At 42.3% G+C, this 17,526-nt stretch overlaps 1 protein-coding gene across 1 annotated transcript in view; it reads right to left on the reverse strand.

The window, feature by feature from the left end:
• Positions 1-17,526, reverse strand: part of LAMA1 (laminin subunit alpha 1) — a 127,999-nt gene that overhangs the window by 43,496 nt on the left and 66,977 nt on the right. Inside the window, exons 27-37 of the mRNA XM_069467850.1 lie at positions 16,233-16,376; positions 15,535-15,714; positions 14,251-14,436; positions 13,571-13,698; positions 12,490-12,610; positions 11,437-11,574; positions 6,136-6,257; positions 3,554-3,640; positions 3,076-3,269; positions 1,919-2,061; positions 34-123 (exon numbers count right to left, since the gene is read on the reverse strand). Of these exons, the coding sequence (XP_069323951.1) occupies positions 34-123; positions 1,919-2,061; positions 3,076-3,269; positions 3,554-3,640; positions 6,136-6,257; positions 11,437-11,574; positions 12,490-12,610; positions 13,571-13,698; positions 14,251-14,436; positions 15,535-15,714; positions 16,233-16,376 (1,533 nt within the window). The remainder of the gene's footprint in view (positions 1-33; positions 124-1,918; positions 2,062-3,075; positions 3,270-3,553; positions 3,641-6,135; positions 6,258-11,436; positions 11,575-12,489; positions 12,611-13,570; positions 13,699-14,250; positions 14,437-15,534; positions 15,715-16,232; positions 16,377-17,526) is intronic.

The following is a 17,526-nucleotide window of genomic DNA, read 5'->3' on the forward strand; positions in this document are numbered from 1 at the left end:
CTGGAAAGCTGGTTCTTTAGGGAAAGAATTTACCTTCTTTTGCAGGTTGTCCGTCCGTTCTGCAACATCTTCAAGTTTAATTTTTGCCAGTTCCTTTTGTATATTTTGTTTCAATAAAGATTCCTAAGAAGAATGAAGGAAATAAATTACAGTGCCTCAAAGTAAAATGTTCTGGTTCTTAACTAGGAAGCACATGGTATTTCTTTTTTTGATCACAGAAAGAAATTCTTCTCTCCTTGAAACTGTCATTAAGAAAAAATGGATGAGACTTACTTAAGTTTTGACTATAGCCACATGAGTCCATACTGCCTTCTTTTGCATTGTATTTCCTATATGATATAAATTTAAAATCTAGTCTGGTAAGCAGAATCTGATACTGCTGCAATTCTTGATTTCAATATCAGAGTCACATGAATTTTAACTAGAATTGCCCGCACCTTAAAAATGTTTATTGGGCTAAAGTACAAAAGAATTCAATAAAGAAAAGCCTTTATAATGACTAATAATTAAGTGCTTAATTTATACCAACACTCTTCTAATTTCTTTACATGTCTGACTTTAGTTAGACCTTAACACAACCCTGTGAAGTGATGATATCACTATTTAGGGTTGGGGGTAAGAACTTGCTCAAGGTTGCTGCGCTGGTAACTAACGAGAGCAGAGAGCAGCTAAGAGCTCACATGCCTCCCCTCTGCTGAACACATAAACATAGAAAGGAATTTAAAGAAATAGACAAGAGGTTTATATTAGAGCAAATCATTCAAAATTAGTTAAAATTTAAATCAAGTATTTATATCACTTGGTAAATATAAAATAGTTATTATATCCCTGGGGCACAAACTGGCAGAAAATAGCATTTATTGATTATGTACATAGTGATTGGAAAAGATATTTAAATATTTCTTTCTTTTTCTTAATGGATGTAAAATCTCTCATCTTTGAAAAACATATTTTGCATAACATAAGAACATTTCTTAGAGTTTCCTAACCTTTCTTTACTGCCATTATAGAAAAAAGATCACTGCAAACAAGAATGGATCACTGAACCAGCTGCATCCCAACACACACCACACACATACATACATACACACCACACACACACACATACACATACACACATATACACACACATGTGTGCATGCCTAAAGACATATTCAATCTAAGGAAAGCTTTTATACAAAAAAAGGCATTTAGGAATGACTAGCCGTTTTATTATTGCCTGACACACTGAATAGGTTATGTCAAATTCGAACATATAGTTATAAAGCACAATTTAGGAACCCCATGTTTTTCCAATTAGAATTAAAAATGCCAGACTAGGATGCTATCTACTAAGCCCATTTCTTAACTTCCCACCCTTTTTTGTCCCAGACTCTATTGAAGAAACATAAAACTATGATTTGGCGCCAGAGATTTTAATATATAGTCTCTTCTAGGGAGGAAAGACTTTTGTGCCTTGCAACTCCAGTTTGACTAATATACTTAATGGAAAATGGTTCATCTTCAGCATAAATCAACTTTAAGGAAGATACTGTCCAGATTTATTTTCTGTTTTTGTAATAGGCCAGCTGTTTTCAAATACCCAAAGGTCTGTCTTAAAAAGGAGCAAGTAGACTTTGTCTTATTCCAAAAGGCAGAACCAGGCCCACAGCGGGTAGATTGTATAAGGAGGTCTCTCAGGAGTAACTAACTCTTAAACAACCAGAGCTGCCCCACAGCAAGGCAAGCTGGTGTGTGAGACAATGAGGTCCCTGTCACTGGTCATGGTCTGGGGAACCCTGGAGACCTCCCAGTGGGGGACGATGGGAGTGAGGCTCACACCCTGAGGGGACAGACAAAACGACCCCTCCCATCCCACTGATTGTCTCTCAAAGATATTAATATATGTTTCTATCCGCCTCTGTATTTCCAGACCTACCCGGAGATATTCAGTTGTATTTTCCAGGCTTGACAAAATTCCGTAGGGGAGAGCGACAGTGCCGGTGAGGTTCATAGAAAGGATGGCATCGCCAATGTTATCCAAGTCGTTCAGCAGCACACCTACACACTCGTCATCGCACGCTAAAAGAAAAAGAAAAGGAGAGTGATGACAATGTGATCTGCCCATTTTCCCACGGGCTGCATAAGCCATTTTGTGATAATCGCAGGTACGGGCAGAGCACACTCTGAGCCCACCCCCCCCACCCCACCCCCGCGCTCCTCTGAGCTCAGTCTCGCTCCAACTGTGCCATGGGGGGAGGGGGGGATGGCAGGAAGGCTGAGCCCTTGTTCTCTACTGATGATGCTGAGACTCAGATCAGAGAAGTGACTTCCCTGGGTCACACAGAAAGAAAGGGCTGAGCCCAGGAGCACTGCCCAGGGCTGGCCCGAGGTTCCTTATACCGCTTCAACCCTCACAGTGCCTTGCTCCTCTTCAGCTGGGATCCATTGCAGTGAACCCCAGTGTTCCCTTGAAAAGCCTGCTCTGTGACCTCAGACAGTTTGCAGATGCATCTTCAGCAAGTACAAATGAAGGACACTGGAGAAAATAAGGGGGGTGTTTGTGTTTACAGTAAACACAAAAACAAAAGCAAAATAGCTCTCCAGTGCTATGATCCTAACACTCCTTCCTACCTTCCCCATGAACCACATCCCAAAATGACTACCTCGTGCACTTGCTGGAAATATATATCAGAACCGGAAAAAATGAACAAAAATCCATGAGAGCCAAGAGCTGAAGCTATTGTGAAATTGGGGTAACACAAATGAACATCCCACAAAGGTGCGTTCTCTCTGTGCTGACACACTCCTGGCCTCCCTAGGGGAAATACCATGTTGATGCAGTTAAGCAAGAAGTTGAAATCACTGCTGCTTTGAGTGCCTGAGAAATAAATGCTGGCATCTTAGAACCTCCTGCCTCGGCTTGAAAAGCCACGACTAGAGGTTCAGTTTAGCAGAGGCGACAGCAATCTCTGCTTAGAAAATGGTAAAGTAAAAATAAAATATAAAATGAAATAGGACGTTCTGTGTCCTGCTGACGTGATAGGGCACCGCTCCCACTCCTTTCCTCTACACACGTAGGGGAGAAATACGCACAGACACAGTTGCTTTCCACCAGCGTGTGCCTCGGTTCACACTCCTCGCACCGGAGCCCCGAGGCCCCGGGCCTGCAGGCGCACTGCCCAGACACGCGGTCGCACTCGCTGTGCACAGAGCCGTGCAGGCTGCAGTCACACTTCTGGCAACTGCCACCTGGCATTTGAGGGTTCCCATGATAGCCCGAGGAGCACCTACAAAAGAGAAAGGAGGTAGGCACAGGCAGTACCGTCAACACCAGTGAGTAAACCCATGAGCCAGCTTTTGCCCCAGGACAGTGATCATTTCTGCCAAATGAAATGTGAAGCACACAGGTCCATCTGCCCCAGGAGGACTTATTTCGGAATAGTAATGAGGTCCCATAGGAATCCTGAACATCCGAATTGATAATGACTCCCACATCACTGTAGAAATTTGTCTAATGCTTCATAAAAGCAGACGTACCCAGCAATTTCCACGTGACTATTCAACAGCGTACCTTTCGCAATATTGTCCTTCATAGCCCGGAAGACAGGCATCACAGCGGAAATCACCGTCACCTTCCAAGACACAAGTGGGACTAAAACTGGAAGAAAAGAATTTCTTATTGAATTTTCAGATATAAAACTTCAAATCTTTAAGGTGCTTATTGATTACTCCTAGGATACACCATACTGTTCTCAGTTATGTGATTACACTGGATGATGAGAGAAACTTTTTAGAGCTTACAATCCATTGGGCAAAAAGAAGGAAAATAAACATGTAATCAACATCAGTGTTGGGCATATCTTATTCCAGAAGACATTGTGAGGCCCTGTCCAATGCCAACCATGTGGGTGCTAAGTGGAAGAATACCGATCACACTAATCAGTCACCCAACAAGAGAGTTCCCCTGTAGAAGGGGTCTTGTCCTGGCTTAGTAGGTGATTAGAGAGTTGAAACCACCATGAGTGAGCATGAAAAACAGCAGGAAGAAGGAGCTGAACAAATGCTGATGAAAAGAACTTAAGGAGTTAGGGCAGAATTTGAAAATAAATGGACCTAAAGGTAGGGACAAAGCCAGGTGGGAGGCTATCAGAAGCTAAATCATAGAGCCACTAAAAGTTTAATAATCTACTGGGATACTGATGTCCGAGTTCATGGGTTTCAGCTTTTAGTTTCCTTTCTTTCTCAAAAGGCTCCGCCTCCACATTTTAGCAAATAAATGACCAACGCTCCATCTAGAGCCTGAGCTGGTTCCTGCAAACCATTGGGAAAATAAAACCCAAAGAACAGAAACCCGAGTGTGGTTCCTTTTTGGCTAGTAAGATGAAGTTTCCTGCATGCGTTATCAGCCCCACACCACTTCTGACTTTTTTCCTCCTTAAATATTAATAGTAAAGGGGCAGGGCCGGGCGCGGTGGCTCACGCCTGTAATCCTAGCACACTCTGGGAGGCCGAGGTGAGCGGATCATTTGAGTTCAGGAGTTCAAGACTAGCCTGGGCAAGAGCAAGACCTCGTCTCTAATAAAAATAGAAAGAAATTAGCTGGACAACTAAAAATATATAGAAAAAATTAGCCAGGCATGGTGGCCTGTAGTCCCAGCTACTTGGGAGGCTGAGGCAGTAGGATTGCTTGAGCCCAGGAGTTTGAGGTTGCTGTTAGCTAGGCTGATGCCATGACACCCTAGCCTGGGCAACAGAGTGAGACTCTGTCTCCAAAAAAAAAAAATATATATATATATATAGTAAAGGGGCAGACTTCAGTGGAAACAAAAAATATGTGGAAATTAAAGCATGTGTTTTGGGGCATCTCAGATTCAGAACACACATAGAATGCTCACAGCCTCACAATCTCTTCTTAATAACCCAATCTTTAATTTATTCATGTGGACCTTGGGGTCAGTTACAACATTTTGTGGTTAAAGAAATAAAATATTCAAACGGTACAGAAATGTGCAAAGTAGAAGGGTGAAATATCCTTCCAAATGTTTCTCTGTGCACATGTAGCCCTATGGGTGTGGATATACACACAGATAGGAATTTTTTCCAAAATGGCATCGCACTGCATATTCAATACATACTTCAGCTGGCCATTTCTTCAACTCTATGCCTACACATATACCTTATTGTTTTCTCAGTGTCTGTATAATATTTCACTCTAGGAATATACCAAAATGTATATAATCAATCCTGTGTAAGTAGATATTTCCATTTCCCCCCAATTTATCATGAGTACAAGCTATGCTAAAATACACCCATCTTTACACACATATGCAGGTATTTCTACAACATAGATTATAGAAATGGAATTGAGTCAAAATTTTCATAGAGATTTAATACAAAAAATAAGTAATAGTAACAACAAATTTCAGGCTGCCCAATAATTTACAAGGCAACTGTAGCCAGTGCCTGTCTCCCATTCAGGTACTCACCATCAAGCATCGCTAACTTGGAGGCAATAAAAAATAGAAGATTCAAACAAATATTAAAAATAAAACTTCATTTTAGTATACAAAAACTGACATTTGATCTTTACACATTCAATGCCTTGCCAAAGATTCTAAGCAGTAATAAAATGCTATTGTGAATTATAATTTTCATTTGAACCAAAGAGGACCCTTTGATATTCTAATTCCCACTTAAAATCTCTGGTTCCTTTTGCATTTAGATAATTCTATACAAGTGTCATGAGTGCAAGATAGAAATTTGTCCCAACTGTATCACTATGTAGCATTTCAGCACTTAACAGGGTCCTAGCATATATAAATCGTAACCCCATTCCCTTAAATTAAATAGTAATTGGATTCTTTTGTATCATTATTCATAAAATTAATAACAATTCATTTCTATGCAGACTGAATACATATGCTGAGGGCTAAAATTAGTCTTAAAAAAGCAAAACCTAAAAGTCCTTTCTTTAATTGTTTCCACTCTAACACCCAATCCCAACACAGAGACTTTGCTTTTGAAAAGATGTCCTATGAAAATGAATTCTTTCTCTTACAATTAGCCTTTCTTAAGCCATGGAGAGTATTCACCAATATAGACTGAAGCAGCCCCAGCAGCCCGGCATGCCAGGCTGCACCTGCGTGGGCTCACCTGGCAGGGTGTTTGTGAGGACAGGTGCACAAGGAACAGTCGCTGGCCAAGCCAGTCACCTTCCCGTAGTAGCCAGGAGCACATACATCACAGTGGTCACCTGCCGTGTTATCGCTGCAGTTCTGTGACCCCACATTTCAAAAGAAGAGAGAAACAATGGAAAATTGTTACAGATCATTCTTACCTGATAACACCTGAGCACTACCACCCACGCTTCATATCAGCTAGCTTTTTTTTTTTTTAATTCTTAAGGAAGGGGGAGCATTTTTCTTCACATTTTTTAAATTCTAGAAACATTTCTAGCTCCATGACCTTCATTTATCATAAGATTGCATTCATCCAACACAGCCTAGAAATTATTAGTACTTTCTTTCCTTCTTTTTTGGAGACAGGGTCTTGCTCTGCCACCCAGGCCGGAGGAAAATAAGACACAGGATCCCTAAAAGAAGACAGCTTTCAGAATCTTAAAAAATGGATCTATTAAATTAAAAAAGCATCCGCACAGCCCAGGAAATAATTAACAGAGCAAATAGACAACCTATGGAATGGAAGAAAATGTTCACAAGCTATACATCCGATAAAGGACTAATAACCAGAATCTACAAAGAACTCAAGCAAATCAGCAAAAAAAAAAAAAAATCAAGAACCCCATTAAAAAGTGGGCAAAAGACATGAACAGAAGCTTCTCAAAAGAAGATAGACAAATGGCCAATAAACATATGAAAAAAAATGCTCAATGTATTAAAAAGTCCAAAATCAATAGACGCTGGCATGGATGCAGAGAGAAAGGAATGCTTATACACTGTTGGGGCTGCAAATTAGTACAACCTCTATGGCAAACAGTATGGAGATTCCTCAGAGAACTAAAAGTCGATCTACCATTTGATCCAGCAATCCTGCTACTGGGTATTTACCCAAAAGAAAAGAAGTCATTTTATCAAAAAGACATCTGCACTCAAATGTTTGTTGCAGCACAATTCACAATTGCAAAGATGTGGAATCAACCCAAATGCCCATCAGTTCACAAGTAGATTAACAAGATGTGGTACATATATACCATGGAGTACTACTCAGCCATGAAGAGGGATGACTTAAGGCCTTTTGCGACAATTTGGATGGAAATGGAGACCATTAGTATCTAAAGAATGGAAAAACAAACACCACATGTGCTCGTTATTAAACTGGAACTATTAATAAATGATGAGCACACATGTGCACAGAGGGAAGTAAATCTCAAAGGAAATCAAGCAGGAGGGAGATGGGAGGAGGGGATGGGTGAAAACCTCCCTAACAGGTATAATGAACACTGTCTGGGTGATGGGCCATGTAACCCATCACCATAATACTTTGAAATAAAAACAAATGGATCTAAAATATATAGTGACCCAAAAAATGATTTGAAGCACCAATTTTGCACATAGAGTTCAATGATCACATGTAGGGAGTTGAAATGAACAGACAGATGATTTAGGAAATAGACAACGAAGGAAGAAAACTCTTGATTTGAGAGCCATTTAGATCATTACAATAGCCAAATATGTTTCAGTTAATTTTTTTTTTTTAAGAGACGGGGTCTCACTATATTACCCCGGCTGGTGTGGAACTCCTGGACTCAGGTGATTCTCCTGCCTCAGCCTCCTGAGGAGCTGAGATTACAGGCACATGCCACCATGCTCAGAAGTTCTAGTTAAATTTTATGGCATCATTTGGCCCCGTGGTCTTCCTGTTACAAGAGTACACATTTTCTAAAAAAGCACACAAGAGGTTCTTGCCATCTGACTCCAATTTAAAAGCTGCATTTGCTCAACTCATCACTGTTGACTCAGCCGCTGCACACAGGATTCCGAGCCTGGCACAGCTGGGACAGAACGGCGGGTGACACTGCAGAGCCCCTGGGCAAACTCTCAAACTGACTCAGAGTTTTATCCTCAGCAGCAAGAGATGATGTAGAAAGAAATCATTTTATATGTTAAAAAAATGCTATTTCAAAGTATCTTTTAAATTAAGAATACTCCAGTATTTATCATTTTCGAACTGTATTCTTATTCTACCTCACAAAAATAGATTTTACTGGAATCCACTCGACCCCTAAAGCTGGACTCTCTTTAGAAGTAAAATTTTCAACCTCTCTCTCAAAAAGTGAACATGTGAAATACTTGTTTTAATGGCGTGGCCTAAAGCTGACAAGGAACAGTATTGGATGATGACGGAGCCCTGAGGCAGACTGTCAGGCTTCACATTGCTGACACCAGCGCCAGCATCAAAACTCCCTGACCCACGGAGCACTGTGGGCCTCGCAGGGAGTTGGGGACAAGCGCCCCAAGAGCGCCAGGAAAATAAGGACTGTGAATGAGAACTGCAATGTGGGCTGATTTCGCTGCTGTGGAACATGCACAGAGCAATTTTGCCAATTTTTCAGTGGTGTAAAAATGCTCAGTCATATGTCCCAAAAGTCACATGTCCCAGGTGGTAGGGAGCAGGGACCCAGGCAGAGGGACTCCAGGCCATGTCCCTGGTCCTCAGGTCTCCCCCCACCACTCCCTTCCGAGTCATACTTCCCACCAATCACATGTATGACCTGAAGCAGGGAGGAACATCCCATGTACCGGACGACAAAACCAGACCCAGAAAGGTCTCGATGCCCACCTGTATGATAACAAGTACGGAGGGAGTGCGTAGGCGATTCTGTTACAGGCAGGTAAACTGTTGCACTCAGCCACAAACGGTGAAGACTGAGGAGGGGAGGGCAGCTCCCGAGCTCCAAGAGCAAGGAAGACGTGACACACTTGGAAAGGTATTTGTTAAGATACTGGCACTTTCCATAAATAAATCTGAACTTGTGGTTTATCTCAATGGCTCCAAAGAATAAAACTGCACCACAAGGTGTATGATCCAGGGCACCAGGTCCAGGAAGAACCAGAGCTGCCCAAAGGTGAGCTGAGCTGCTTTGAGAGCGAGCTCCCCATTGCTGGAGGTATGTAAATCTACATGAAATAACTACCTGACATGGACGTTACAGTCCTGATTTAAGATCTCAAGGGACTCTGACAAGAATAGAAGGACCACTGAAACCCCGAAACTCCGTACTGTAAGCCCAGGCACTATTTTCTGTTTAGAATGGGTTTTGGTGAAAGGAGTTGGCAATAAGTGCTCACCATGAATGTCACTGGGGACAAACACAGAATACAGATCTGTAAAAAGGGCTAAAAGCCTGAATCAAGTGCTCAACACCATGAGACTGCAGCCGAGCAGTCTAAATTTAGAATCTTTGTCCAGTCTTCTGGAAGTGTGTGCAGCCACTGTGGTGTATTACAACATTCAATTAGCAGGCCTAGGTGAAGTCCCTGATGGGTTTTAGGTAACATCCAGATAACATCTGAAAAACCACTCCCCCTGAGCAGGGAGCTGCCTGACAGCTGGCAGGCACTGTGTACCCTGGGGAGGCTTTTGCCATCTTTCATGGGCTGGGTTAAGCAGGCTGTAATTTCTAGGGTGCAAATCAATAGATCAGCTGCTGCTCTTATAATTTTGTTCTGGTGGATTGGGGCCAGGAAAGGCGTGGTGATGATTTAATGTCCTAGAAAGACCTAATCTTGTTAAAATAGTTAGCTGCACCAGGGAAAGATGAAGCATGAAAGAATTATCAACTTTATGTGACCTCTGTCCCCATGACTGGCCAACAGACCTACCCAGCTAATTACATCTCACTTTATTTGCCTGAAATCAATTCTCCTTAAATCCGTAAATGAGATCTTCTCGTTTTCTCCACTGGGCCTTTGCTTTTGCCTCAGGCATGAGCTGATTCGAGTGAATAAATTTTTTTAATCGTGTTGCAGCTATTTGCATCTTCATTAAGTCCATTTCACCTTGTGTGGCTGGAATCATTCTTTAACTCCACAGATACAATGCAGTTAACAAAGTTTAACGCGCATCTTTTTTTATGGAGGAAAACTGTGCAGCACTTCTTTTCCTAAATTCACCTGTGCACTGCTGTAGTTTAGCCATTTTCCCAGCAGAAATTGCCTTAAAATTCCACATACAGCAGAGCCCTCTGATTGGAAGAAGGGAAGATGACCTGGTGTGGAAGAAGGCAGGTTGGGAGCCCCTGGTCCTAATTCTTCTGTTCTGGGGCCCGTGTTTCCTTGTGATTAGGCCACACCCTGCATCTCTCAGGCCTCAGGTGTATCTTGGTGGGCAGCTCATTTCCTGTCAATGAATTATTTTGCCTGAGGCAAGTTAATCTTGGCACAACTTACACAAGTAACCGATGTTTCCACCTGCGTTATTGCAAAGAACGAGGGTTCAGGAGTAGGAGGAGAGTATCAGATTCTGTTATCAGCACAGCCTCATTGGCTTAAGCTAAATCATGGACACAGGAGTCTGTCCTTAGTCAGGGCTACAAGGCTTCTGTCAGGGTCACTTGGTCCTTTTCAGTGGTCAGAGCTCTCCTCATGTCCCCGAGATCAGTCTTGGGGGAAGGTGGCCAAGAGCCAAACGTACACTAAGACGTGAATAACTCACTGTGTTATCATCTCCCAGGAAAATGTGCAAGGGGAGGGCGATAATTTACACAGAGAAACAAATTTTCAACATTGGCATTAACTTATTTTAAAACCTCCAGGTGAGCCTCCAAATTTTCACCTAAAGTACTCATCTACTTTGACTACAGGCATAAGCACTGCAAGGAAAGACCAGGCACACCTGACTGCAGTCACGCATCACTTAACAGCAGGCTGTACTGTCTGGGAAATGCGTCATCAGGCAATTTTGTAGTTGTGAGGACATCAAACCGTGTCCTTACACAAACATACATGGTCCAGCCTACTACACACCTAGGCCATATGGTCTAGCCTATTGCTCCTAGACTACACACCTGTATAGCACGTTACTGTACTGAATACTGTAGACACCTGTAACACAATGGGTAAGTATTTATGTTTCCAAATATATCTAAACTTAGAAAAGGCACAGTACAACTACAGTACTATAATCTTATAGGACCACCGTTGTATACAGTCATCGTTGACCAAAATGTGATTATGTGGCCCATGACTGTAATTCCCAAATGGACACCCACAAACAAATTCACCAAGGAAGTAAAATTTATAACAGAATTTCCACCAACAATGTCAGAACACCTAGCTATGCCTTCCTCAGGGAAATATATTTCTATTTTATATTTAGCTCAATTTAACCTCTTGCTGAACTAAGGAACTGGTATAACCATAGACCAGACATTTAAACGCTAAGCACCTGCTCCAATTCTAAACCTCAGGTGAGCACCCCCACAAACCAGCATACCAGACACTTTCCAGTTTCAGGGTCACAAGCGTCACTATGGTTGTTGCAACTGCAGGGCACACAAGGAGCAAGTAGAGGGCGAGGTCCCCTGCCCCCACCTTCTGGGAGCTTCCCTCTGTGGTAGCCAGGGGCACAGTCCTGAGGGGTTGCAAAGGGAAGGAAAAAACAATTTGATTAACAAGTGGGCAAAGTACTGGAATAGACACTTCTCCAAAGGAGACATACAAATGGCCAGGTGGTAAATATGAAAAGAAGTTCAACATCACTGTCATTAGGGAAATGCAAATCAATACTACTTCACACTCTTTGAAGGACAGAAAATAACAAGTGCTGATGAGAATGTGGAGAAACTGGAAGCCTGTGTACTGCTGGTGGGAATGTAAGATGGCGCTGCTGTTGTGGAAAACAGTATGAAGGTCCTTCAACTCTACTTCTGGGTACATATCCCAAAGAATTGAGAGCAGGGAATTGAAGAGATATTTGTACAGGCACGTTCATAGCAGCATTGTTCATCATAGTCAAAAGGTGCCCACTGAAGGAGGAATGCATAAACAAAATGTAGTATATCCATACAGAGGAATATGATTCAGCCTTAAAAAGGAAGGAACTTCTTACATATGCTACAACATGAGGGAATCTTGAGGACATTATGCTAAGTAAAATAAGCCAGTCACAAAAAGAAAATACTGTATGATTCCACTTATATGCAGTACCTAGAGTGGCCAGATTCATAGAGACAGAAAGTAGAGCAGCAGTGGCCAGGGGCTGGGGGAGGGGCGTGGGGAGTTGAAGGGGTACAGAGCCTCAGTTGTGCAAGATGCATTCTGGAGACTGGCTGTAAAACATACTTAATATGACGCTATTGACCTGTACCCTTAAGAGTGGTTAAGATGGTAAATTTTATGCTATGTATCTCTTACCAAAATTAATTTTTTTAATTCAAAAAGAGAAAAAATGATATAATAGAGACACATGAATTCTGTTTATCACTTGGACTTTCAAGCACATCTCAGCTCAAATCCAGGAAATAGATTTTGACCGAAGTCTCTGTACCTGACATGAGAATCCCGCCGTGCCCGGAGGACAGAGACAGTGCTCTAGAAGGGACGCGACCTCTCCCTCTGGGTGCAGCTCGTCAGCCTTTCTGCCAACCTCCATCGAAATATTTGAGATTCTGTGCAAACATTACGTTAGGAAGGGAGGAAACACTAACATTTGCAAGACTTTCTAGAGACATAGCAAATGGCATAACATTTGCATATATATTAAACCAGAGCTTTCGTCCTTGTTTGGAGCAGTTGCTACTCATGATTATAAATGAAATATGTTTAAAGCACATTAATACTGTCATTACACATCTCGGGCATTTTAGAACTTAAAAATAATGTTACAGAAGTGCATCTGAAAGACCTCTTGAAGGACTGATTTGGCCAAGACTTAATGGCTTCCTTTCTAAAATTTATTTATTGGTTTATTTTTGGAGACACGGTCTCGCTCCGTTGCCTGGGCTATTATCGGCTTTCTTTAGGGGCTGGAGTAGTAAATGAGTAGGCGGCAACGTTCTTTCTACATCATTACAAAGAAATGGGCAATGCACCAGCCTGAGCAAGAGCGAGACCCCATCTCTACTAAAAATAGAAAGATATTATATGGACAGCTAAAAATATATATAAAGAAAAAATTAGCCGGGCATGGTGGTGCATGCCTGTAGTCCCAGCTACTCGGGAGGCTGAGACAGGAGGATCGCTTGAGCTCAGGAGTTTGAGGTTGCTGTGAGCTAGGCTGACGCCACGGCACTCACTCTAGCCTGGGCAACAGAGTGAGACTCTGTCTCAAAAAAAAAAAAAAGAAATGGGCATTGCAGTTTTCAAGGGCAGAAAATAGAAAAACATTTTATCTTCACCTAGGATTCCACTATATAGATACTTATATTTTATATCCATGTTGGCATGGTAGGTGGATGATTAAAGTCATAATTTACACATTGCATGATATTAGTATTTAACAAGTTTTGGTAAGGAACGGAACTACTTGCAGTGATAAAGACGGTAGGTAATGGGAGTGAAGCCAATCAAATCCTTTCAGTTTCGTTTCAAATACGGGAAATATTCAAACACCTAAAGCTTCCAAGTACCTGCTTTGCTGTAATCCTTGACCATACGATGCCTTGATGAGGATGTACTCAATATTGCTAAGGACAGACATAAAATCCGAGCGTGTGACAGGTTTTTCAGAAACAGAGTTAAAATATTTCCAAAAATTCTGTGGATGAGAAACACATTCAATTAAGTTCAAAGTACAGATTCCGCCTGGCACAGGAGCTTACAAAGAACGTGTTTCTTATAAATTTCTCCAGAAAGGAGCCCTGTTCCATGCATGCCACTAAATTTAACTGACAAATACCTCCCGTAACCTCCATGGGGGCAGGCACAGTGTCAGCCTTGTTTATCAATAGATACTCATCACCTAAGGCAGTGCCAGCCACACAGAGAAAATGCCCAATAAATATCTTCTGGAAGAATGAATAGACACTTCCCAAATTTGAGCAAGTGCAAAGTACTTCTGCACCACTGCATCTACACAGATTAAAGCTAGGATAAAGGATTTAAGATACAATTCCCACTAAATTAACATAAGCCTAATATATATTTCTTGAGAACATGAAATTTGAATATCTTTTAGCAATCTTGCTAAACCCACTGGAATTTTGATCCCGGGGTCTTGCTCATGCTCTTAAGTGGCTCCCAGCTTTCACTGCATCCAGAGCAAAGTTCACACCGTTATGGGATGTGTATGCGAAGATCACATCATCACCTCTTTCATTCCTACTTCTCGTTCCTGCCTCACTCCGTTCTCCGGCGCTGGGGCATCCATGTAAATGACTTGCTTTCTGGCCCGACCCCCTTTGATGAGAACTTGAGGCTCAAAGTTGGAGGTGCCGATGCCATCCGAGGAATAGAAGGCCACGCTGTACTTTAGTTTGCCTCCGTATGCCAGGAGCTATCAAATAGTAAGGTGTCGTTTACTTTTCTGACACAGCTTTGGCTTAAAAACATTTCATTGCAAGCCTGCCGTCGTAGGAGAGAAATCTCAGACCTTATAAATACATCACATGCGTGAAATATGTTGTCTGGAATTTGCTTCCTTCTGATTATGTTTAATTACAGATTATGAAATTGGCCTAAGTTATACAGCTCTTGATGATACCAACAAAAGTGAGCTCCAAAATAACAAATCAATGTGGTAGTGATTCAAATTATTTTCAAGCTCCTTTAAATTAAAAATTACCTATATCTACAGAAGGACTCAATATATATTTGCAAATGTTCAAGATCAGGGTGAATTTACACATAGACTCCAATGTTTATATAAACAAAAATGCAACTGATGCCTTTCATGACTCTTTTGTAGGATTTTTCTCCCCAAAATGAGGGATGATTTCTAGCGAAGGGCTCTCAGGCCATAGCATCTAGACTTGCATTGAACTTATATCAATAAATACAGAACAGTCATGTGCTGCATAATGACATTTTGGTCAATGACAAACTACATACAAACCATATACAAACATGGTCCCATAAGATTATCATACAGTATTTCTAATGTACCTTTTCTATGTTTAGATGTGTTTAGATACACAAGAACTTATCATTATGTTCCAAGCTCCTACATGTTCAGTACAGCAGCAGGCTGTACAGGTTTGTAGCCACAGAGCTATGCCACCTGGCTTAGGTGTATAATAGACTATACCATTTGGGTATGTGATATTTACACAACGAGATCACCTAATGACACATTGCTCAGAAAGTATCCCTGTCATTAAGCAATACCTAACTGTAGACGTTTGTTGAATGACTGCTTTAGGAAGGAGAAAATTAATATGATTTGAACTTTAAGACTTTCAAAATGAATGAAAAATTTTAAAGAACCACCTATTTTTTGGAATTTTTATGAGTGTTAAACTTCTTCATCCCCACTTAACAGAGGAAATTAATAACTGCTTCTTTTAATGACAGGCCAGCACAGCCTGCGGTGATTTTAAACTACATCCGTATCCCCCGGGGACGGGACTGGCCCTGGGCGGGGTGTGCACCTCACCTGGTCTCCCTGGAACTGCTCCGGCAGCCGCCAGTAGAACGGCTCTGTGTGGACCTGCCGCCTGACTGTCACGGCGTCCAGCAGGACATCAGGGGCCTGGTAGTAAACCCCCTGGGTCGTGCCCCTCAGGTCACTCTGAGAAACCACTCGCAGAAGAGGCTGATCTGAGCCCAGCAATACCTACTCATCAAAGGGAGGAAAATGCACTTTAAAACATGCACTAACCACTCCTATTTGATTCCTTGGATTCCACCATTGTCTCGCAGATCAAACAGCTCCATTATTAAAACAGGAATAGGACAGACTTTTCCTTTAAACTAAATATCTGGATTAAAATGAACTGAAAGTGCTTTATTATTATTTTTTAGCTATTCAAGGATTAAGAGCAAGAAGGTGCTTCCATGTTCAATGATATGCAGGAGACGGTTGAGATGTTGCAGTTTTATCTTCTCTCCAACTAAAGCCTTTGACAGATTAGCTAAGGAACAGCACTGAAAGCCTTTAGTTCAAGCTCCATTCATTCCCTTGGCCAGCAGGAGGGGAGCTCTGATTCGTGTACAATACCAACCCAGATTAGCTTCCCAGAATTTCTGACACCATGAGGGCAACATTTAACGTAATGACTGTGTCTTCTCCCCCTACCCAAATCCCGAGGGGAGATGGTTAGAAACAGAACATTCTGACTGTGTGTGACTTACCGGGCTCCTCACATAACCCGCCAGCTCCGAGCAGAGGGGCGACAGCCCGAAGCAGAAGCAGGGGCTGCATCCCAGGGGGTCGTCCGCGTGGAGAGCGAAGGTGCCCTCTCGACACTCGCTGCACTGCAGGCCAATGACATTTTCCTAAAGGGGAACAAATAAGGGACTTTTTTTTCCAGGAAAAAGAAGATGCAATTTCTGAACAAACAGAAATGAAACACGAAAATAATTCTAAAGATAATTTTAGGTCCACAAATGTCACTGTTTTCTTGGAATGGGTCCCTACACTCTATGAGCATCGGTTCTCTCAAAGACTCAATCAACGACTCCGGAACACAGATGATTATCTGAATCGTCGTAGAAGCTTTCGAAGACACAGATTTCCTGATAAGAATCTCCTGGGACGGGCTCGGAATCTGCCTCGAGTCCCCAGGTGATTCTGACGATCTGAGAGTTTGGAGAACCACTGACCAGGTGACTGCTAAGGCAGGTCCCTGCTGTTCTGCATGTCTGTTACGAGCATTGCTGTGGTAAGATGTGGTCAGCCAAAAACAGGGAGACCGATGATTCCATCATTATTCCCAGGCCATATTGCCTATACCAGCTTCCCCTTCCTCATCAAGCCATCACCAATCCAGCGGGCCTCCCTCTCACCACCCACAGGGAAAGGACCAGAGAGGCTGGCGATGACCTCCCGATAACAAGGCACATGGGGAAAACTGATGGAGAGTACGAAATTTAAAATGACATGGCAGTCTTGCCTCCTGGGAAAACAATAAACATGAATTTTTATGTTCCATCAGTATGGTCAGCACACACCAGAGTATAACAATCTCACAGCTACAACATCACAACTCTCCCTGCAGGCTGTGTTGTCTAACTCACTGCACATTCAAGGACGATCAGCCACTCGGCCCACTGGAACACATGATCGAAGACTCAGAGTTTTGTAAAGCGGATCCATCATCTGACACTTGTAATCAACAGTAACAATTCCATTTTAAGAGTAATGTGAGATTCTAGAGGAGCACACCAGAATTTACACTCAGGCCTTGAAGGGAGTGTGACCTCATTAGGAGAAGTGTCTAAAACTTAGCTGCTCATTTAAACAGTCAAAAGTCTAAGAGTGATAAAGACAAGCTGGAGGCCGGGCGAGGTGGCTCACGTCTGTAATCCTAGCACTCTGGGAGGCCGAGGCGGGAGGATCGCTCAAGGTCAGGAGTTTGAGACCAGCCTGAGCAAGAGCGAGACCCCGTCTCTACTAAAACAATGTAAAAAAATTAGCCAAACAACT

This window comes from Eulemur rufifrons, chromosome 5, assembly GCF_041146395.1.
Source record: "Eulemur rufifrons isolate Redbay chromosome 5, OSU_ERuf_1, whole genome shotgun sequence".
In the NCBI taxonomy this organism is placed as follows: Eukaryota; Metazoa; Chordata; class Mammalia; order Primates; family Lemuridae; genus Eulemur; species Eulemur rufifrons.